The 22,674-nt window shown below is 33.1% G+C and overlaps 3 protein-coding genes across 3 annotated transcripts; 2 read left to right on the forward strand and 1 right to left on the reverse strand.

Annotated features, from left to right (window-relative positions):
* Positions 1-4,510: 4,510 nt before the first annotated feature.
* Positions 4,511-5,231, forward strand: LOC145617368 (small ribosomal subunit protein eS17-like). Its single transcript, XM_081672057.1, has one exon. It carries the CDS (start codon positions 4,618-4,620, stop codon positions 5,050-5,052), a length of 435 nt encoding a protein of 144 aa, XP_081528183.1. The 5' UTR covers positions 4,511-4,617; the 3' UTR covers positions 5,053-5,231.
* Positions 5,232-8,729: 3,498 nt separating this feature from the next.
* LOC145617769 (uncharacterized) lies at positions 8,730-14,991 on the reverse strand. Its single transcript, XM_081672519.1, has 8 exons — positions 14,839-14,991; positions 14,646-14,748; positions 14,453-14,557; positions 14,283-14,368; positions 13,545-13,786; positions 9,997-10,183; positions 9,451-9,634; positions 8,730-9,280 (listed from the first exon to the last, which is right to left on the reverse strand). Exons 1-8 carry the CDS (start codon positions 14,889-14,891, stop codon positions 8,975-8,977), a joined length of 1,266 nt encoding a protein of 421 aa, XP_081528645.1. The 5' UTR covers positions 14,892-14,991; the 3' UTR covers positions 8,730-8,974.
* Positions 14,992-18,263: 3,272 nt separating this feature from the next.
* LOC145618352 (uncharacterized) lies at positions 18,264-19,971 on the forward strand. Its single transcript, XM_081673127.1, has 2 exons — positions 18,264-18,896; positions 19,261-19,971. The coding sequence occupies exons 1-2, from the start codon at positions 18,684-18,686 to the stop codon at positions 19,702-19,704; spliced, it is 657 nt and encodes a 218-aa protein (XP_081529253.1). The 5' UTR covers positions 18,264-18,683; the 3' UTR covers positions 19,705-19,971.
* Positions 19,972-22,674: the final 2,703 nt, after the last annotated feature.

The raw sequence follows: 22,674 nt of genomic DNA on the forward strand, positions 1-22,674 counted from the left end.
TTTGACAAAGGCAAATTATATTAATAAAATCAGAGTTTACAACATACGAAATAAAAACTAAAACTTACTACTACAAGGCTTTCGACATTTAAGCCTTTACAACTTTCGACATTAAAAACCATATTACATAACTGGGGTTGGCCGGAGATGTTGCGGATTAGGACCTCTTTATAGGCCAAAGAGTGGATACCTACATCAAAACACAAAGAGAGCAAAGAGTATCGAATTTCGATCATGGCTAGTTTAACCTTACCTAGTGGGATCAACTTATCACCAAGTAAGGCCTTCAAACCGATCACTTGGACATGTGACCTTTCCTTCAAAGGCTGTTCTTGTTGGCAAGAAAGCTTTGATAACGTCGAGGCTCGAGAAACCCCAAAACAAAGTTTGGGCGCCTGCTTCAGATAAAAAATTTCAAGAGTAATGATCATAATGATCACTACAAAGAAGGGAGCAGAATGACAACCATAATCACTCCACCATAACACACACTTCACCCTAGCCATGGTCAACTTCTTGTTCGTTCCCCAAACAACGGCAACCCATGTTAACTCTCTCAACACAACAACAAAACTCAATCCCTTAACAAGGGATCCAAACTCCTTCCGCACACAACCATCCAATAAACTATAGCCAATACAACCAGAAATACAGGACAACAACCAAGAAAAGCTAAAATAAACCATACATAATTTTAACAAATAAAGTAAACTCTGAATAACAAGAAGAAAATACATACTTAGGTAAGCCTACCAAATCAGAGAGCCCCTTTTAGACCCATAATCCAAAACCATAACAACAAAGAACCTCAAGACCCTAACCCTAACTTCACCGTTTCCGTCACGAACCACTCCTGACGGCGGCGTTAGGCCTAGCTCTCTAGCGCAAGGACCCATGAAACCCTAACCCTAACCCTAACTTTACCGTTTCCGCCACGGTCAAAATTACCGATGACCTTTATGACGGCGGCGCTAGGCTTAGTCCTTAGACCTCTTGTTTCGCCGGTGAAATCCTTTGAACGTGAACCTTCCACTCTAAGGTGGGTAATATAGGGGCTTCTCTGATTCTTCTTAGCCGGGAAAAGTTCACAAAGACACCTTCGAAACTTAGATTAATAAGTTTAAGGGAAGAGATGAAGGCGTTGCTCGGAGTTTAATTGAAGACGCCTAAAAGAAAAACAGAGCAATAAGGGGAAAGAAGAAAGGAAAAGAGAAGTAAGAGAAGAGGAGGAACACGGAATCCTCACAGATTAAAAGAAGAGAAAAAGGAGGAAACTCGCCGGAGAAATGGCAGCGGCGCCGGATCTCCGGCGAGCACCTAGGTTTACGGGAGGGGAAGGCTTCTTTTTTAGAGGAGAGAGAAGAGAGCGTTTTGTTTTAGAGGAGAGAAAAGTCAGTTGCACATGTTATAGAAAGCTTAGTCTTATTGTTTGGTATAATATTGTACTCGTAAGATATTAGGAAACATTTTACAACTTAAATTTGATGCGAAATCTTATAGAAATTGAATTGTTGAAATAATGAATTTCAAATCAAGTGTTTGACAAATTACCAATAGTATAATAATTCACTTGAATTTATTCAATTTTTTTATACAAAGGTTTAAACAAATATAACATATTACATGTAAATAAATACATAAACAATTTGAGTTGCTTATTGCAAAGTAGTAATAAAATAATACTCATTATTATTTGATATAGCTTACAAATTATCTTGGTATGGAGTTCTAAATATTTTTTAAAAAATTGATTACAAGAGGTATGGAGTTCTAAGTATTTTTTTCTTATCATCAATTTATGAGTGGTATGTACTGTGAATGCATTATTAAGCAATTGGCATTTTACATATAAATAGATACATCATACATGTACACTAATAGAATGTAAAGATATAATAAATCACTTCTAGCAAGTATTAAATACATCACTAATAATAAAATTGCTATAAAATTCAACTAAATGTGGCTAGATAGTATTATTTGAACGAACGACAGATCATATAATCTTGCCATCACTTTCATTATCGTGGGAGGCTGTCTAGTTGTATGTGCAAAGTGCAAGTGCAAGTGCAAGTGCAACTAATGGGTAGATCGATCTATCATTAATGTAATTGTGATAGCACCGCAACTATATATATTTATGTAGCATATATTGATGATTTCAACCTAATGACAACTATATATCCTTTATTGAATTATTAAAGACAAGACTTTTAATTGCACCCTTTTAAATACATTCACGAAAACATTGGATTCTAGCATAATCTAAGTTAAATATATATGGTTTCAATAAGTTTAAATTTACTCTCATCTCATCTACCAATGGTACTAACCAAGTTATTAGTAATGAGTCTCAATGACCATCTTGATCTACCCCTTTTTTCCTTTTCAATTTTTTTTTTTTTTTTTTTTTTTTTTTTCAGAGCTCGGCTCTACAAACCATTTGCATTGGCGGATCTATAGTGGGGTCTGGACGCCAGTCACCAAAAAAAATATAGCTTAATTACAATTTTAATGCTATTTAGCTTTAATTTACTTAGCTTCAGCTATAATGCACTTACTTTGGGGATAGATCGAGCGTGTAAGTTTGTTTCAAATTAAAGGTCTTAAGTTTAAGATTTTAAGCTAAGTTAAATCTATCTCACAGTGGATCTACTTTACTCAAACAAAAATTATTGAGTGAGTCTATTTCATAAACTTTTATGATATGTTCCACAACATATATCTTAATTTCAAAGTCAAGATGTTAAAAAAAATTATATAAAATATTTTATGACTAATATTCATCTCATCATTGATCCCTACTTACACAATACCTTCTCTCTTAAATACATAAAAGATATACGAATTACAAAACACTTGATAATGACATTGAAAATAAATCCACAAGAACAAAGTGAACCGAGAAAATCAACCAATTTAATTTTTCCAAATGTCTCAACTCTTATTAAGCTCTCATTTTCTCCTTATCTTATTATCAAATACCTCTAAATAGAGACAGAGCTTTGTTAGTTAGGTCTATCCCTTTAATTGGCAGATATGCCAATGTATAACTTTGATCATTAATATCTTTTCTTGCCGATTAAATTGCGATTAAAAAAGTATATTTAATAATGTGTATAAGCAATATGACTAATGGCCTGTTTACATTTACTGAACTGAGATGAATTGAACTCATTGAAGCTGAACTAAATTGATTGGAGTTGAACTGAATTGAATATTTTATGAGAGAAAGAAATTAGAAGCTGAAGTGAACTGATTGGAGCAAAACTGAACTAAACTAAACTGATTGGAGCTGATCTGAACTGAAATTAAGTAAATGTGAACAAGTTCTAATCCAATACTCCGTAAAATTTTATATAACATCAATTACATTAACATATTGATAATAGTATGTAATCACAGTTAATACATAAATACGAGAATACAAGTTTATCTCCTTAATCAACAATATCAAATGAGAAAAATGTAAGTAATTAAATGATAACTTTTTGTTTAATACTGCCTACAATTATTGATTTATTTGCAAAATTATCATACTAACTAAATATAATTGTTGATTTATTAATGACTTCACTACTTGTTATAAATTAAAATGACACACTTATTATAAATGTAGAGGGTACCAATTGAATGTTGGTGTTGTGGTGATTGAGACTACAATTGGTAGGGAGGACCTGTGTTCGATCTCCCGCAACAACAATTGGGAGGGGACTAGAACCTAACCTCCCAAAACTGATCCCCGAATCCGGACTAGCCCAAAGTGTGAATCGGGTGGAACACCAAAAAAAAATATAGAGGGTGAAATTAAATAAGATACAGAGTACATGACAATGATTAAAGAACAATTTAAAGTGAAATACTCGACAGAGTATAAGGTAATTTAATGGACATGGTAGAGGAGTCAATTTGGATGTTAGGGTCGAGTTTAGTAAGATCGAATCAAGTCGAATTTCAAACTTAAGTCATGCTAATGCCTTGTTCACTTCACCTTAAAAAAATAATATTAAGTAAAAATAAGTTCAGTTCAGTAAAAATAAGTTCAGTTCAGTAAAATAATTTCAGTTCAGTTCAGTAAAATTAATTTCAGTACAGTAAAAATAATTTTAGTTCAGTAAAATTCATTTTTCTTAAAGAAGAACTATAATTGAAAATTAGTAAAAATAATTTCAGTTTAGCAAAATTAATTTAAATTCAGCAAAACTAATTTGAGTTCAGTAAAATTAAATTAAGTTCAGCAAATATAATTTTTTTTTTATAAAAATAATTTCAGTTCAGCAAAAATAAGGTGAAGTGAACGGGGTCTAAATTCATGCTAGTCGAAAACTAAATCTGATATTTTCTTGATTCGGATCGGTCAGGTCAGGTCAGGTTTTGAGTTTTGACGACACCTTTACCCACGAAGGGAGTATTCTTTATTGGGCTTGCACTTTGGTTTCGCAACAAACCCCTCGGCCCATTCTAAAATCAAAACACTAAAACCCTAAATTTTCTCCCCTCCTTCATTTCTCACTCTCAGCAGCAGTAGCGGTTTTCTCTCTCCTCATCTCCTTCATCTTCTTCCTCTCGATCTCATCATCTTCCTGCAACTTTCTCTCTCCTAAACCCAGCACAACCATGGGTCGAGTTCGCACAAAAACAGTGAAGAAATCCTCTCGCAATGTCATCGAGAAATACTACTCAAAGATGACCCTAGATTTCCACACCAACAAGAAGGTTCTCGAAGAAGTCGCCATCATCCCATCAAAGAGACTTCGCAACAAGATCGCTGGATTCTCCACCCACCTGATGAAGCGAATTCAGAAGGGCCCAGTTCGTGGGATCTCGCTGAAATTGCAGGAGGAAGAGAGAGAAAGGCGTATGGATTTCGTTCCTGATGAATCCGCCATTAAAACTGATGTTATTGAGGTTGATAAGGAAACCATTGATATGTTGGCTTCTCTTGGTATGTCTGATTTGCCTGGTGTTGTTCAAATGGCTGCTGATCCTGTTCCTGTTCTTCCTGCTACTGCTGGATTTGGCCGTGGTGCAACTGGTTCTAGGAGGTACTAATCAATTGGATTTAGGGTTTATGATTTTCAATTTTTTTTAATTTTGCTAGTAATGGATTTAGTAGTAGGGAAGTTTTGGGCGTAATTTGGTGATGGAATGTTATCGTATTTTGAGGATTTTCTCTATGATATGACTTTTTATTATCAATATATAAATGAATGAATTATGTCTTATTTTCATTCTTTCCTCTTAATTTTCTGTTATGCTGGTTGATTGAGTTTTCTGTGTGTTGAGGAATTTGTAAATTGTGGGGTTGTTTAGATAAAGTATATTCTATCATTGTTGTGAATATTAAGTATTTTGATTAAGAGCTTGATACAAATTATGCTGGAGCTGTGGGAGTTACATTATCAACTCGACCTGTGATCGATTCGAGTCTTTGTTGTTGCGCAGTGTGGATAGGGAAAGAGTGTTGTTGAAGCATATTGGAGATGTTATTAATTGACATTTCGAAATGGGGTATTAGTATGCTGTAGTGTAGTGTGGATAGGGAAAGAGTGTTGTTGAAGCATATTGGGGATGTTATTGATTGAGATTTTGAAGTGGGGTGTTAGTAGTATGCTGTAGTGTAGTGTGGATTATTTCATTCATCGTTCTATTGAGTGGTTAGGCTACCATACTAGCAAGCTTTTGCTTGTTACACTTCTGAGTTATGAAGAAATATTCTAGTGTACCGAATACTGATAATAATCAAGATGGTTTTTGTGCCTTTGTTTGGTGGAAAAGCTGAATTGGTCGAACTAATTTTCTATAAGTTTAACTTTAGAAGACTGAATTTCATGCAAATTACAAACTACTACGTATTATGGATTCAAAAGTGAGAAGTAGGTATTACTATAAGTGAGTGTGAGTTGCTTCAGTTTGTAGCTTTGTGGTGCCTCACTTTGGACTCCAGAGCCCTTTAAGATATTTTCGTAGATTAACGCTTTGTTTGGATAGCAAAGAAGGAATGAAAGGAAGGGAAAGAAAGGGAGGGGGAGAGGGAGGTGAGCTCCATTTTCCCTCCAAATCTCTCCAAGTTTGGAGGGATTATGCTTATTATAGAGGGAGGGAAAATGGATCCCTCCCTCTCCTTCCCCTTCCTTCCCCCAATCTTTTACCCAAACAAGAGAATTTGTCCCCCTTCCTTTCTCTTCTCTTCTTTTCCTTCTGTTTCTTTCTATCCAAACATAGTGCAAGGGATTTGCTTAATGGTTATTCTGTATGGTTATATTATCGGGGTAGTTTGTTGTGATGTGGTAAATACTTTGTACGTATCAATGTTTCCACATAATGAATATACAGGCAGCCTTGCTTTTAATCAGTAGTTGCTGAAGCTTCAATCCTTGAGTTGATAGCCACTGATGCAGGGGCCTTAACGTTGCATTATGCTATGCTTTTGTAATAGGTACTTAAACTTGCAGTCATTTTTGCACTACCTTATTTGCTTAAATTTCTGATTCCATTTTGATGGTCGGTTGGCACAATTATTATTATAGGACCTTATCTCAATGTCTAGCGTTGATGTTCCAATGCGATGCATGAATAGTTACCAGTTTTTGTGCTTCACGGTAGCGCACTAATTTTCCAATGCGATACATGACTTGCAGAGTGCTTGAAATGGCGGTGATTCCAAATTTCTAAGACTTAAAACCATATCAGGGGTGGGTTTTGTCTTTGTTTTTGAAAGGTTTTGCATGAAACTCCAATCGCACATGTTTGTCACATTAATAATTTGTTTATTTAACCATCATTACTGTCTCACATTACAAGATGGAAGAATGTTTAGAGAGCATTGCAATGGTGGCAAAATGTATCCCTACTCTTGCCTGTCGTCTTTGCCTTTCATGCAACAAAACACCACATTGGTGAACTTCACTGCCTTCATCCTCATTATTGCTACTTATATTCTGTTTCTGAAACTCCAAATCGACTGTGTCTGTGATTTAAAACCGAACACCTTCATTTCAGAGAAAAAGAACTTGCTCGTTCTATTTGTGCCGCAAGTAGTAGAACGTAGAAACCTTGAGTTGTCCTATAAGGCTATAACAGACCGTATATCAGAGTACAAATTTGATTAGTCTGTTTTACAAACGGCTATTTCAGCCAAAATCTGGAAAACTAATTTGATAAAACCCTTACTAACGGTCATATGTATCTTTTCTCTAAAAATTGAGGTCCTGTGATTTGTTCTAACAAATTTTCTTTCATATTCTACCTCACAGTCTTTTCCATCTCATATTACATACCACATACCAAAGTGTCGTATAATACTTGCTTCATTTTTTTGATAAAATTTCCAAGATAAATTCTTTATATTGTTATTTCATTCTCTAAATTGAATTTCCTAATTATGCTACCAAATAAACCCAATACTTCAAATAATCTCAACGCTCAAATAAATCCTGATACTTCTCAACTTGACCCAAGTTTTGTTAATCATCCCCAATTCCAAATGTTAGTGCAAATGTGTCGAAATAATCCTCAATTACCACAACAATTTCTTAGCAGAATAAACACTCCTAATTTATTCTCTCCTCAACTTCCCCAACAAAATCCTCAAACTTGTACAAGAACTCCTACACTTAATTTGCCAAAGCATTTGAAAACGACCCAACTGTCTCCAAGTCAAGAAGGCAGTAATTCCAAAACCCCAATTCCTTCGTCTCCAAGCAGGAATGGAAGCGATTCTGTAACATCAAATGAAGAGTCGTCTCCAAGCGGGGATGGAAGCGATTCTGAAACATCAGATGAAGAGTTCAGCAGTGAATCACAACCATCACAACTTATTGAAGATGCTCTTCAGATTAATTCCCCACAACTTAATCAAACACAATTCAACATGAAATGGACAGTAGATGAAGATAACGTTCTCCTTTCGGCTTTTATGATGTCAGGGGTAGATCAACTCAAGGGCACAGATAAAACATCCAGAGATAAGTGGGTGAATATTATGTGAGGCTTTGAGTTGGCTCGACAAGAGGATCCTTACAACATCAAGCATAGAAAAATGGAGGCTATCTAAAGTCGATGGAGAAGAATGAATTTGTCTGTGAAAAAGTGGGTTGATGTGTACGCAGAAGCAAAGAAACAGAAAGGCAGTAACTCAAATGAAGCTGATATCTTGGCTGAAGCACACAGGATGTATCAAGGATGCTCAAATGGAGCACGGTTCACATTCGAGCACTCGTGGAACATAATGAAGCAACATCGTAATTGGCAGGGCTCAATGAACCAATTCCCTTATGACAGTAGTGGTAATGTTGAGGAAGTAATTATGAAGAAAACTCAAGAGAAAGAAAAAGAAAGAGTAGAAAGTCTAGAGAAGATGAGAGATGAGAATATGAAAAAGATGGAAAAGATAGACTCAAAAAACTTCATATGCTAATGACTATAACAAATAAAACTGCCCAAGAAATAGAAGAATATCATAGAATGTTGGAAGAATGTATGAATATGTAAGATGATAACTATTTTTCTGCTGCATTAAAACTTATGCAATCTTCTTTTAATTTATCTCCGTTTGTGTATGTATCTGAGTTTTGCAATCAGTTGAAGCCAGGCCTTCTTGAACACCTTTCTATTAAATTGTCTCCCTTATTGCTATTGCTATTGCTATTGCTTCCGCCTGAAACGCCTGAGGTCGAATAACAACTAGTCGTGTTATTCAAAGATAAAATGGTTTGAGATGATTCCAGTAAGGTAAATGAACAATATCTGAGCAAATATAATTACAGAGTTAAAGAGCTTTTAGCAAACAGTAAATCATTCATCATAATTATGATGATACACATCAATATCATACAAGCACTGTCATTGCACAGCTTGCAAAAATACAACCCCGGGTGGTGGAGGGGGGAGGAGACCGTAGAAATAGGATCATCAAACTAAATAAATAGGCAATATGTATCCTTTTGTCAATAATGCCCATAATGCAAGCATGTTACTGACTGGAATTTGCAAGGCCGACCAAGTTAAGCATGTTTCTATCCTCCTTAAACCTTTCTAGCACAGTACCTTCAAGTGCATTGCTCCCTTTTAGTTGCACTTCTCTAGGAAAAACACTCCAACATTCTATTACTTCCGGGCATATCCTGTTGGATTTCGAAAGGGGAGGACTCCCAAATGTAGTACACTCGAAGGTTTGTCCAGCATCAAAATTTGCTGTCAGAAAGAGACCAAAGTGATGAGCCCGTCCTCCAAAGCCAATTCCATTTGGGATGGATTCTGAACTGTAACTGACAGCGCACTGTAAATGTTCAAGCCCATCAGCTAAGGAAATTGTAAGACACAAAATATAGAATAATTCAAGCACATCAGAATTTATAACAGGTTAATCTACACAAACATTTTGGAAGTTTCCAGAAACACAATATTATTTACTTCAAAAAGAGAAATAATCCATTTCTTAGCTCTTACCCACTGCAAATTGTTGTTTGCTCCTGTTGGCCGATAAATAGCCAATTTTGGATGTAGCTGAAACAGAAAACACTTTAGATCACCGTAGAAATCACTGTGCTTTTGCCATGGTTGGGAAGCATAACCTCCATATATGTAACCTTCTGTATCCTTGATAATCAACACAGTTGGCCCTTCATCAACTCTGCACTCAAATTGTAACTCATTACTACAGTTGTAGTTTTAAGCTATCGACATCAAAAGTGCGTTGGCAAAAAGCAGACAATTATCTTCATCAAATTGCAGGACTTTCAAATATTACGGTAGCCATTAGCTGTGAATATTTGGCTAAGCGCATAAAAAGTAATAAAAATTTGAAAACTAGGTAAGCCTGATCTTCCCAATCACAACAACAAAACCCTTAACAATATGGAACAAGAATGAACCAAAGAGAAAAAATGAAGTATACATGAGAAAAGAGAAGCTAGATGTCTTCTATCATAAACCATGCTTTGAGCTTTCCAAGATTTAGGATAATTAAACACTCATTAGTGAAAGTAAACTCACGCGACTTTTCCCAGGAATGTGTTAAAACTCTGGCCATGGTATGAACTGTGGTACAGAAGTTTCCACTCCACCAGCTCTAGCTGGGTGAGAAGGCCACCTATCAGCCAAGCATATTCCTCTTTCAATATTAGGTTGGAATCATAAGTTTCAGGGTACAGCAGACGAGGAACTTGAGAACCCACCCTCCCTACATGGAAAAAGATGTCAAAGTTTGCATTAGAAAATAGAGTAAGTCCAGCAACAAAAGTTTGTCTATTAACATAACGGGTTCAACTTGCTGACAGAACACAGCAATTAGGTCATACCGTCATAGCTTGTAAATTATAAGCTAAAACAAGTAGAAAAGACGGGGAACAGGTGCCAAGAAAGAAAATAAATGACGCTTCACAGATCATACTCTCTTTGTAAAATTAATAACAACTTTTAACACTGGAGCGCTGATAGGAAAACTAATTCAACCATTCTTCTAGGGCTTGTTTGGCATTGTTTTTGGTTTTCAGTTTTCAGTTTTTTTTTAAAACCAAAAACCGGAAACAAGAAAAAGGTGTTTCCACTTTTCTGTTGTCAGTTTTCAAAATTATCATGATTTTAATAAGTTTGATTAATTTTTTATTTATTATATGACATATATCATATGATTTTAAAAAGCAAAAAACCAAAAAACAGAAAACCAAAGTGATGCCAAACGAACCCCTAGTTAACAATTATGCTATTGATTCCCATTTCACTTGTTAATCTCTCCTAAAGGTTTACAAGTTCTCTACAAATCTCTTACTATTCTGGTTTTTTTCTACATACAATGCCTAGACAAACAGCTCCATGATATGGTGCCATTTGATCTTAAATACTTCCTCCTTTCTCTTTCATTAGTAACATTTGGAAATTTGCACAATTCAATGTTCTCTCATTTGACCACCTTTGTTGATTTATATGTTAGGGCAAAATATAGACAGGTCACACTGGTGGAATCTTGTTCTCAATTTATATTTTCACACTACCAAATTTTCATATTTTTAATGTATGTATAATTAAAGATATAATTGGTTAAACTCATGCATCGGCAAACGTGAAAGTCAAAACGTTGTGAGTAGAAGAGAACGAAGGTAGTACAAGTACCATAAGCTGCAATATGTGGGATACGATTGGAGCTTCATGCATCCAAGTGCACAACTTGAAGTGTATGTTTGGAACAAATTGCAAATTAAAACACAAGAAGCACCTTGCACTCAGAAAAAAAAGTGTAAAGGCCTTAAAACACTCTTAGTCCTTAAACAAGCTTCTATTGCACAATAAAGCTAGAGAAGATACCGGTGCCTCTTAATATCAAGGTTGGTTCGCTTTCATCTTATTCCCAATAGTTACCACCCCAATGAACTCTTTGTTTTTCTCTCAGCACACACAATATCAACACATTCTTACCAGGAGATGTCAAGGAAATTAAAGCTCCAAAGAATATGAACCCACCAAAAGAAGTGACGTAGAAACAGGAGGTGGCACTTTTGCCTTGTTCATAACTCGCCAATTTGCAGAAAAAGTCACAGGAGAAGCCTAAGCTCTCTTTCTTTGAGGCAGGTAAGATATAAGCTGTTATACTTCAATTAATTTAATTTTTAAATTCAAATGTCCAACAACTGTGGATGATTTCTATCCAACCTCCTATTGTATAATGGTATCACTAAGTTTCTGTGTGAGGGACTGAGCAAATGTTTCACCTTTGCCTATATTAAAACCATTAGACACTTATCCCTCACCTTCAGCTTCTCTGAAGACTCTTCAAGGGAGAAAAGGTGGTGGCGATGAAGAAAGTTGGGGCTGTGAAGTTTTTTTAAAACTTTTTGTGAATTTGTAAAGGTTGAATACTTTTGTGGGTTTAAGGAGAGGGGTAGTTAACTAAAGGTATTCTTGTCTTTTGTATTTCTATCTCACTTTAACGTAATAAGTGTGCTAAAAAAAAGTGTGTCAACTAATTTAAAACAGAGTATAATCTATCTTGTTTCCCTCTCATTCATATATATGTATAAAAAAATGTTGAAATAATTTTTTAAGATACTACAAACAAGTTGTATTGGTATCTGAAAAAAAAAAGGTCCAGAAATTCATCTTATTATATCCTAGTGCCATAGAGTTTGAACTAAAGTAGTGAATCCTTAGATTTGTGCTCTTGCCTCACACTTATTAAAAAGTTTGCATAGTAGTTTGGAATGTTATATCTACCACCACAAGAAAAAAAAAAGATAAATATATATATATATATATATATATATATATATATATATATATATATATATATATATATATATATATATATATATATATATATATATATATATATTTAACACTTGTTGTAAGAACTAGAGCTAAGATCCATTATTAGTGTGCTAGAATAATCTTAGATACTCGAACAAGAGAATTGATTGATTACATAGTATCTGGACTAGACAATTAAGTATACAATAATATGTCCTCTGCCACAGAAAGTGACAATTGAACTCTCAGGGTAAGAATAAGTAGATTGTTCAGGGATAATGTGTGTGCAATTACATAAAACTTGTACTTAGGGAATTGGTGTTGGGGTTTAAAGGAATTGAATTCAAGAAAAAGGTTTCAATTGTTCAGGGTTAATCTTTTATTTCAATTGTAAGGTAGCCAGCAGAAAAGTTTGGGTGGCATAAAATTATTAGACCCCTACAAGGTCTATACATACTCTTACGACCTCCTAACCTGGAGAGCTACTCTCTTGAAAGGAGAACACATTTCTAGAAGTTGCTTGTCTTGCAGGTGAAAGAAGAAACTAAGCAATGGGCATCTAGTGCTCTCTAAGAATGGGCGCATCACTATTGGGGATTTAACAGAAATCAAAATCCTAGAAGGAAATCTACGTACAATATTGAAAGCTTAGAAGGTGCATGATGAACAATAAAACAGCTTGCATAAAAGCATCCAGAGTTAATATCATCATATTTGACAACTGTGGTATTCTTCTTTCCAAGTCACTGATAATGCTTGCTTTTTTGCGGATTCATTTTCTCACAGATCCTGAGACTTTAGACTGTCACTTCCAGGGTAAGCTTGGTGGTTCTTTGTAAACTTACACATAATTAGCTCTTGATCTTGTCCTCAAAATTGAATATAAAGGCTTATCCAGTTATCCCAACACCCCACAAAAGCAAAGCACATAAAATTAACTTTTTCGAATAGCATGTAACAATCCCTGAAGACAATGAGAAACATTCCCTATCTAACAAGTTCTATCCTTTTAGAAGCTGCAATTTTCAACTCTTGATCATGCTTATGAGCCAAAAATAATGAGAAGGTAATCGAAGGATGAATTAAACCAAGCATACACTGTAATATATAGTCAATAATCTATAACAACTCTCTGCTTTCTGTTAGCTTAATGTATAACATTACAAAACATAGCATTTGTAGCATCCCATAGCAGGAGGAGAGTCAAAGAGAATTAATCCAACAAGCAGATAGCAAACTATACGTTTCCATATAGCCTGTATAGTAGTATAAAAAAATAAATATAGATAAAAGATAAGAACCTGGATCAGGTGGCGACAACAAACTTCCAAGGTACTTCCTTAGAGATGGAATATGGCCACACTGGTCCTTGAAGTCTTCAAACGACATACTTTTTGTATCACCTCCTTCGTCATCTTTTGAGAATGTTGCAGCATTTAGGATCGCGTCTATTATGCACTGATGGGATTTCGTTTCAGACTCATTATCCTTGAGAGGAAACAAGTCATAAAGAATTGCAGCTAAAACAGCTTGCAGATCAGACCTGTCAAACTGTGAGTTAAATTAATCAAAACCACACAGTAAAGAAACTATGCAGCTAATGCACATACTACATATTTGCATCTGTGTATCATGGAATAATCAACTGCCAATCATATCGAGCAATACACATTTGGGTGGGCAGTGAGCTCTCAAGACTTTGTCTGTCAAACTATCACTTGACCCTCACCGAACTTTAGAAGCTAGGGCACAGGTCACCGCTATATTCCCTGCCACAAAGCATGTTTCTGGGTTTTGCTAATTTACTCAGGTAAGGGAACTTTTCCCAGGATGCAGCAAAATAGTACTAAAGAGACGATATTTCAATATCCAGATAACAGGACCACATGAGTAAAATTCAATCAATTTCTTAGCCTTCAGATGACAATTTTTGCTTAAAATTCACATAGATTACTGATTCAGGATATAGAAAGCAAAGCAAGTAATGAATTGAGATTAATTTAATTAACTGATAAACCAGAAAAGTCAGACAACAATACCTGTCAACTTTGCCATCATCAGAAACATCTAATAACTGATAAATAAATTCTTCAATCTCATCTTTGGTCCCTTTCTCATAAGTAGCCTATATATGAAATTCATAGCTTAGAATTAGAATTCAAGATAAACCCATTAAACTTTATAATAACCCAACAACAAAATTAATCACCTTAGCAATAACAAGATCTTCAAATGTAAGCTTTTGATCATGGCGTTTCTGGGTAATTAAATCGAACATCCGATCTCCAAGAGAATCAGGAATTTTGAAATAATCCTAATAATGGGAAACAAACAAACTACATTAATAACACCAATCAACTCATAATTTTGCTATGAAATTACTAAACTAATAAAAATCTGACCTTGAAAACTGAAGGAGATATGAATTTGCCATTGCTTTGAGATTGAGTAGCAAGAGAATTAAATAGAGATTGAAGCTCGTCCAATTTATGTTGTGTAAATGATCTAATTATGATAAAATGAAGAAGAATTATACAATGAAATTAATTGTGACAAATAAAGATAGAAAAAGTAGTTAGGATTGAGAAAGAAAACCTGGAAGCAGAAACGAAACGAGGGTTGGTTGAAGATGATTGAGAATTGCCCATCTCTCTCTTTCTTCTTTCTCCTTTGATTTTTGTACACTTCTAACCCACCTCTTATTCGGGATACAGTCATACAGATTGAGCTAGAGCCTAAGAGTGGCATTCCAATAATAGACATATTCTAAAAAATTATTATAAAAATAAAAAAAAAAAAAAAAAAAAACAAAAACATCTTTTCTTAAAAAGACTAAGATACTCGAACTTTACTCGGGACAACAAAAATTGTCATATTTATCAATTATTATACTCATATGTAGTAGCATGTTGCATTATTTGTCTAATTACGATATTGTGAATGAGAAGAGGCTAATAGAAGATGCATTAGGGGCTTAAGGCTGGTTCAACCACTTCTTTGAATGGTTTATGAGTGGTGACTATGTACAACAACTTAATTAGATAGGAAATTATATCCCCTCTTTATTTAGTCTCCCAGTCAGTCAGAAATTCAATTTTCAGAGGGACCTGACACATCCCATAGACTTGCACGTAGCCATGCGCGCAATCTTGAGTCTCACATGCAGTGCACGACACTTGTCTAAAGGCTTAAGCTTTAAAGAGGAATAGTCTCAACAATTCTTAAACAATGGAAATGTAATATCTTCAACAATGGGATTTTGGATTACATTTTGTTTTGAAATAGTAACCCGGTGCAACGCCCGGGGTACACACTAGTTGATAATTAAATATAGTATTGGTAAAAGTTTCTTATTTGTAAATGTCTCGGTCAAATTAGGATACTTAAAAAAACAATTTGTTATGATGATAAATTATTTTAATTAATCTAATTACTTAGAAAAAGCTGTGCACTTGTAAGGAACTGTCAATCAATTACAACTATGCTTCCAGTCTAAAAGCAATTAGTCTTAGGTGCACCCTTGTGCACCTTACATAGGTGCAACAACGTAAAAAAAAAAAAAAAAAAAAAAAAAAAATCAACAGTACGCTCTACAAAATGAACATTTAGTAAAAAAAATGAACATTTAGTTAAAAATATATGAACATGAAAAAAATGAACAATTAATAATAAAAAATGAACACGTAAAAAAATGAACATTTAATACTTATAATGCATATGTTTCATAATCATATTATTTTTTATTTCTTCAAATTTTTATGTTCATAATTAAATGCATTATATTCATAATAATATTTTATATGTTCATATATAATTTCAAATATTCATAATGTAAATATGTAGTGTTGTTCCTGAAATATTAATTAAATCTGTTTATGCATATGTTGTCTTTCTTAAATGTTTATGTTCATAATTTTTAACGTATATGTTCACCTTTTAAATGCTTATATTCACTTTAAGAAAACCAATGCTTACGTTTATGTTTTGAAATGTTATGTTCACTTTCTGAAACGCATAAGTTCACATTTTTTATGCCTATGTTCACTTTATGAAAAGCTAATGTTCACATTTAAGGGAATCTATGCATATGTTCATATTTTGCATGATTATATTCATTGATAAAAAAAAATGCAGAAAATCAGATAGAATTCAATTCATTAGAATTAAGAAAATCATATATTACCTCCATTAACATTTAATAACATTTTTGGAATATTTTATGTCTCTCAAATAATAACCCCATAGTTGCAACTAAATGTTAACGGAGGTAGTATAACCTAATCAATCGAAGTTAATCACAAAGTCACCATATAAGAAATCGGAAATCACACATATGTATGCCTATGTTCATTTTCTGAAAGTTAATGTTCATATTTTTTATGTCTATGTTCACTTTCTAAAAAGGTAATGTTCATATTGTGTTGTTGTTATACCTATTTCTAGGTACATGAGTGTGCACCTAAGAATATGTAGTCTAAAAGAAGAAGAAAATAATGGACATTAAGGACCTGAAACTGAATTAAGAGTTTCGGGCTGGCCCAAATTGAAGATACTTGTATTGGCCCAAACTGAAAATCGTTCAATACCATAGTCCATATACATAATTAGTAACTAACTAACTTCACTTGTAAGAAACGTGTAGAGTATTCGGTGGAGCCGTGGAGCCTAAGGATAGTGCTAAGGTTATAATCAAATGTAAATGCACAAGTTCTTGGCTACATCAAATAGACCAAGAATATGATACACCAATAATATGAGGATATTATTGCTTTAGTTCTTGGTGAATTATCAAGAAGCTGGCTTAAAATTTAACAAAATCGAAATTAAAATAGGCGATCAAATCAAGTGTATCACATCATCGATCTAAACACGTTACATGATGAACCTCGGAATTTCTAGTATGCATCCTTGTTCCAAATGTACTGTTTTATCCCTTTTTTAAAACGTTCATCAAAATAACCACTTATAGATGGAAAATTAGGCATATGTAGTTTTATCGAAAAAAAAAATCATATTGTGATGCAACATTAACTTTAACTACTCTGTATTATTTAACTTTTTTTAAAGATTGTATCACCTAACTTAATAAAAATCAGCTTTGTGATAGATCTCTCCTAAGTTCAAGTAATGCATGTGTAGTCTTTTCCTTCCTAAAAAGTAAAATTGCTCCACTTTTCATTCCAAATTCAAGACTACAATCAATATGATTGATTGCTCCATGCACTTCTCTTATCACTTTAATTTATTGTATTCTTCAATTCTTCAAAGGAGGCTAGGATGATTACCATAAGTAGACTAGTAATCTTCATGTATATATGACCAAAAAAATTGAGAGAGGTCTAAAATGAGTTTATAAGCAAATTTAATAATGAATGAAATGAAATGAAAATGCTTAACACCTCTCATTCTTATTACCTTTTCAATATGAAAACGTAATAAGAATGAAAAGGTCGTCTTATAGGTTATCATGTCTATGGATATACAATGAACCTCGGAATTTCTAGTTTACATTCTTGTGAAATGACTTATATAATCGTATTCACTAATAAAAAACATACCATTGATTCTAGTTGATCATCAATCCTAAGTAAGTTCAAAATAGTCATAAGGTCATAACTAGACATAACTACCAAATTAACTTAAATTAGGTTTTCAAGAAGTTGCTAATACTAATATAGCTACATAGTTAGATAAAAAGGACATAAATGTATGCTCAAACTATAAGGGAGGTCATTAATATTATCAGAAGATAGAGACAGAGACTTTAATTTTTATGGTTGATCTTCATATAAATGTTTTCTGTTTGCTAGTTTTTATAATTTCTTCATTTTATTGTTATTAAAATTCATATTTAAAAAAAATATATTTATAAATACAAAATGAACTTATGATAGTTAATATAGTAGTAAATATTTTTGGCTTTAAAAGCAGTTGGGTTTATAGTGAGTAGTTGTAGTTTTCTAGTACTACTCAAGTTATAAATTAACACCGACTCTCCTAAGCAATAATGAATGACAATTCAATCCTAAGACTTCAATTTTTCATCACTTCCTTTTCCTTTTCCTTCTCCTCCTCCTCCTCCTCTTCCTCTTCCTCCCCCTTCTTCTGCTACGATATTACTCGTATTAATATTACTACTCCATTCGTCTCTAAAAGTTCTCCCTGTTTTGACAGTGATTGTCTCACAGTCTCGCAGAACTATATATTAAGACTTCAATTAATTATTTAATGCTATTTCATACTTTATATTTAATTCTTTTTCCTTATTTTGCATCTCTCTTCCTTGGGATTTTTTCCTTACAATTAATACATTTCCTTGGTGCCTTCAAGTTCTCATCACTTCAACTCCATTTAATTAAGCTTTAAAGAGAACCCTTCCTCCCATCAAACCCATCTTTAATTTCTTTTTCTCTCTCTCTATTGAATTCACTTTCTATATAATGTCCTTTCTACTTGAAAACTCACATCCTCATCCTCAACCAAAAAAATCTCTTCTTACTAGTAACTTACTTGCCGTTAATAATGGTATTTTAGTGTCTAAAGTCGCCCCCGTTACCCTTGATCTCTTCGATTTCAAACAATCTCCACCTCGGACCAAATTTCATCCCCCGTGCCCCGTTTTCGCACGGGGCACTCATTTTCTTCACGACAAGGTACATCACTTACAACTTTTTCATCACTTGTATTTTTTTTGTTTTTTTACTCTTTTTTCTTAGAATTTTGTATGTAATACTTCAATATTTGTATGATGTTTATTATTTGAAATTCATTAATATGATGATCATATATTTCATTTTAATATATAAATTATATATTAATTAGTTAAGATATTTAACAGATATAAAAGGCGATTGATCATTTCATGTTGCTTACGTGATTAATTTTCTTACTCAAAGGTGTAACGGAAAAATATTTAAAAGTTGGTTTTGTGTACTTTTTAGTGTTTAATTAATTTGTTTATAACTTTATACTTTTGTAGTTTTTAATTTTTAATTTTTATTTGTCTTTGTTTTATAGAGTAAGCAAAAGAGGGGTTTCGAAGATCATAAAATTGAGGAGGAGACCATGAGCAGGAGAAATGGTAACAACGTGCCAAAGTTAGACTTAAAGTTAAATTTATCACCACCAAATTCAAGAATGATTATAAACCCGAACCCAAACCTGAACCTGAACCCAAGGATGGAATCACCAAGCCGATCAGCATCGGTGTCACCACCGAGCTCGTGTGTATCGTCGGATGTATCGATGAGCAGCCCGGAAGCCACCTCTATGGTATTGGTCGGGTGTCCAAGATGTCTAATGTATGTCATGTTATCGGAGGATGATCCCAAGTGCCCTAAATGCAAGAGCACCGTCTTGCTCGATTTCGTGCAAGACAATAACAATAACAACAACGACGATGATGATAATAATAATAAGAGTGGTAATAGTGGTAGCTCTAAGAAGACTAAGAAGGGCTAAACTCGAAAAAATTTAATGTAAACTCTGTTTTAGTAGCCCTGTTTTTAGCAATTGGAAGTCTAATTAAGGTTGTTAACTAAATTTCTTTATTTTAACCTTTTTAATTAAGTTTCAGTTGTAGGATTCTTCGTGTTTGTGTCTTATTTTAGCCATGCATCATGTAAAAAAAATGAAAAAAAAAAAAATGGGTTACTTGGATTTGTACTAAATTATTTGGTACGTCTATCAGCAACTTCTAATTAATATATTTTAGGTTATGATTTGTGACATGATCTGACCCCACATTATTTTGTTGTATTTTACTATGTATTTAATTTTTTTTATTTCCTACCTTAAAATACAAGTATGTATAATTGAAATAATTCATAATTTAAGCTTGGTAGATGAACTGCATGGGACTTGAATACTATGTAGGAAACTGGTGTTTTCAAGAGGTTGGTCATTTTCATTAAAGATGTACAGCTTAATTAAACTAGCTCTTCTTATTAGTCCTAAACCTTGCATGGTACTAATATAATTAAGTTTATATATCTCTAGTAAAAAAATTATTATATATAGTTAGACATTTTACTATTTTTTTTTCAATTGGGTTGATTTCTCTTTAGTACTTGATTACTTGTGTAATCAAGCTTTAGTTTTGACCTTTCACGCTAAATTCAAGGTACAAATTTTAAATTTTATTCTGGATTCATCGTTTGTACGATATGAGAACGTTCAATGTATGTAAACCTAACTTGTCAAGAACTCAAGATTACAAATATGTTGCATAAAGGTTCCTTGAGAAGGTCCGATGTACGTAAACCTAACTTGTTAATAACTCAAGACTCTAAATTAAAATTTGTTGGTCTTCACTGTACTTAAGATTATGATAGCAATGCTAAGATTGCACTTAAAATTGGATGGCGATGTACACAAATTATGAGGATCAAATTTGATTTTGAACGAGTAACAAGCATAATTTAATAGCAAGAAAAAATTACGAGTCTTCATATAATGCTATTTATAAAGATTTGGAGCCTAAAACATACTAATATCTGTAAAATTTTAAACTATGCTCAAAACCGTTAGAGGCGGCTGGGAAAGGAGGGAGAACAAATATACATTATGGTCATTTAATACCCTACTTTAAAATCAAATTTATAAGTTCATGGATATCATGGACTCATGGTTGCTAGTTTAACCACATGTCACCGATTGGATAAGAAAAATGGTCAATAATTTGGATTGACTTTTTAAATTGACTAGTAATTTTTAAATAGTTGAGCATATAGTGATTTTGAAATTTTGAAGAATTATATGAGGTCATTTTTAGGTTAATTGGGATCGCAATAAACTTCTTGTATGTTTCTCATACCATATTATATTCTATATTGGTACAAGATTTTCAACATACATGTGACAAAGGTTACAAAATTAGCTTTAAAAACAATTTGGCCTTATCTATAACAACAATGCTTAATTGTAGGGATTTTATAGTTACAAAAGAAAAGGGGTAGAAATAAACGGATCCAATTCAATTATAGATTAACCAACAACCGAGTCATTAAAACTAATTAACAAAATGCAGGTAAACCAGCCTTACTAATTAGCCTTTATGATTACTTAATGGTGTAATTAATATAGCCAAGCTAAAGATCTTCTAAAGTCCAACTAATAAAGCATGAAAAAAAGCACACACATTTATCTTTGCTATTGTTCAACGTATATGTCTAAATCATTTTAAAATATTAAACAAAAAATACTACTTGTGAAAACAATTAATGTAAAAAACACAAATAAAAACAACTCCTTGAAAAAGTATTCATACATGATACATTCAACGTATAAAAATACGGCTAGCTACCTCGTTGAACATTGAACAATAAATTAGCACCGCACACGTTAGCACAAAACCTAAACAATAAATACTTAGCTAAGCTTGATCCATCTGAAAAGATTATACCTTTCAACCATAAAGTTGGGATTCTAGAGAAATTTTATAGGTGAGGATTCCTTACTCTTCTCTCACTCTTTAAGTGAATAACCCGCAAATGTTATTTGAAAAATCTGTGAGGATCGATGTAGATCTTGTTAGAGAGGGTGTATCATGTTTTTTTTTTAAAAAAATCCATCATGTTTTTAAAAACTCGCAAATTTTAACTTAAACATTATTTCTATATACAAATGTGACTGAATACTTCCTTTGATCATAGAAGGAATAAGGTTTGAAGCTACATATTTTACTGTTGTACTATATAACAATCAAATATTATTGTGTAGCATGTTGTTGGATTAATCTTAATGTAATTTTTTTCATAATTTTTATTAGTAACGTAAATACAAAATTACATATTTTTAAGGTCAAATTTGTACATAGGCGCATGTGAGTCAAATTATTGCAAGTCGAGGAAATACTTTTATTGTATGGGGCATCATAATCTAAAGGGAAAGTAATTAATCAACAAAAAATAGATATAGCCTTTAAAAATATACTCCATCCGATCCATTTTGTTTTTCTCCTTTGAAATTTGACACGATTCATAAACTGAAATAATCTTTAAAATTAATTTAATATATGTAACATAATGTAGTCATGTTATGTCTTATTTGATTCGTCTCGATCAACGAGTTGTTTGATATAGATTACTTAACATTTAATCATTATACTTCATATTTTAAAATACTACGGAGTATAGTTTTTTATGAAAAAAAGTACTCGTAATTCATTGGCACATATACACGTACAATCAAAATGGGAAGAACATTTAGAATCGAATGGAGTACATAACAACATTTAATGCATTTCTTAAATTGACACATAACATTAATATGAAAATACTTAATACGAGTATATAAATATGTAATCACACATCAATCGTTGCAATTAATATATGATTCACTTTTACATTCCTTATACGAGTATCATGCAACTTTAAGAATTGTAAGAGTACATCTTTATTTCCAACTATATAAGTAATATAACCACTCTTC

This window comes from Chenopodium album, chromosome 26 (genome assembly GCF_948465745.1).
Source record: "Chenopodium album chromosome 26, dcCheAlbu1.1, whole genome shotgun sequence".
NCBI lineage: Eukaryota > Viridiplantae > Streptophyta > Magnoliopsida > Caryophyllales > Amaranthaceae > Chenopodium > Chenopodium album.

Excerpts from the sequence above, each read along its gene's own strand:
- LOC145617368 (XM_081672057.1), top strand. The coding sequence starts at position 4,618 with ATGGGTCGAGTTCGCACAAAAACAGTGAAGAAATCCTCTCGCAATGTC.
- LOC145618352 (XM_081673127.1), top strand. The coding sequence starts at position 18,684 with ATGTCCTTTCTACTTGAAAACTCACATCCTCATCCTCAACCAAAAAAA. Across the intron at positions 18,897-19,260 it reads CTCATTTTCTTCACGACAAG|AGTAAGCAAAAGAGGGGTTT; the intron begins GTACATCACTTA and ends TTTGTTTTATAG.
- LOC145617769 (XM_081672519.1), bottom strand. The coding sequence starts at position 14,891 with ATGGGCAATTCTCAATCATCTTCAACCAACCCTCGTTTCGTTTCTGCT. Across the intron at positions 14,369-14,452 it reads AAGATCTTGTTATTGCTAAG|GCTACTTATGAGAAAGGGAC; the intron begins GTGATTAATTTT and ends TTTCATATATAG. Across the intron at positions 10,184-13,544 it reads GTTGTCGCCACCTGATCCAG|GGAGGGTGGGTTCTCAAGTT; the intron begins GTTCTTATCTTT and ends TTTTCCATGTAG.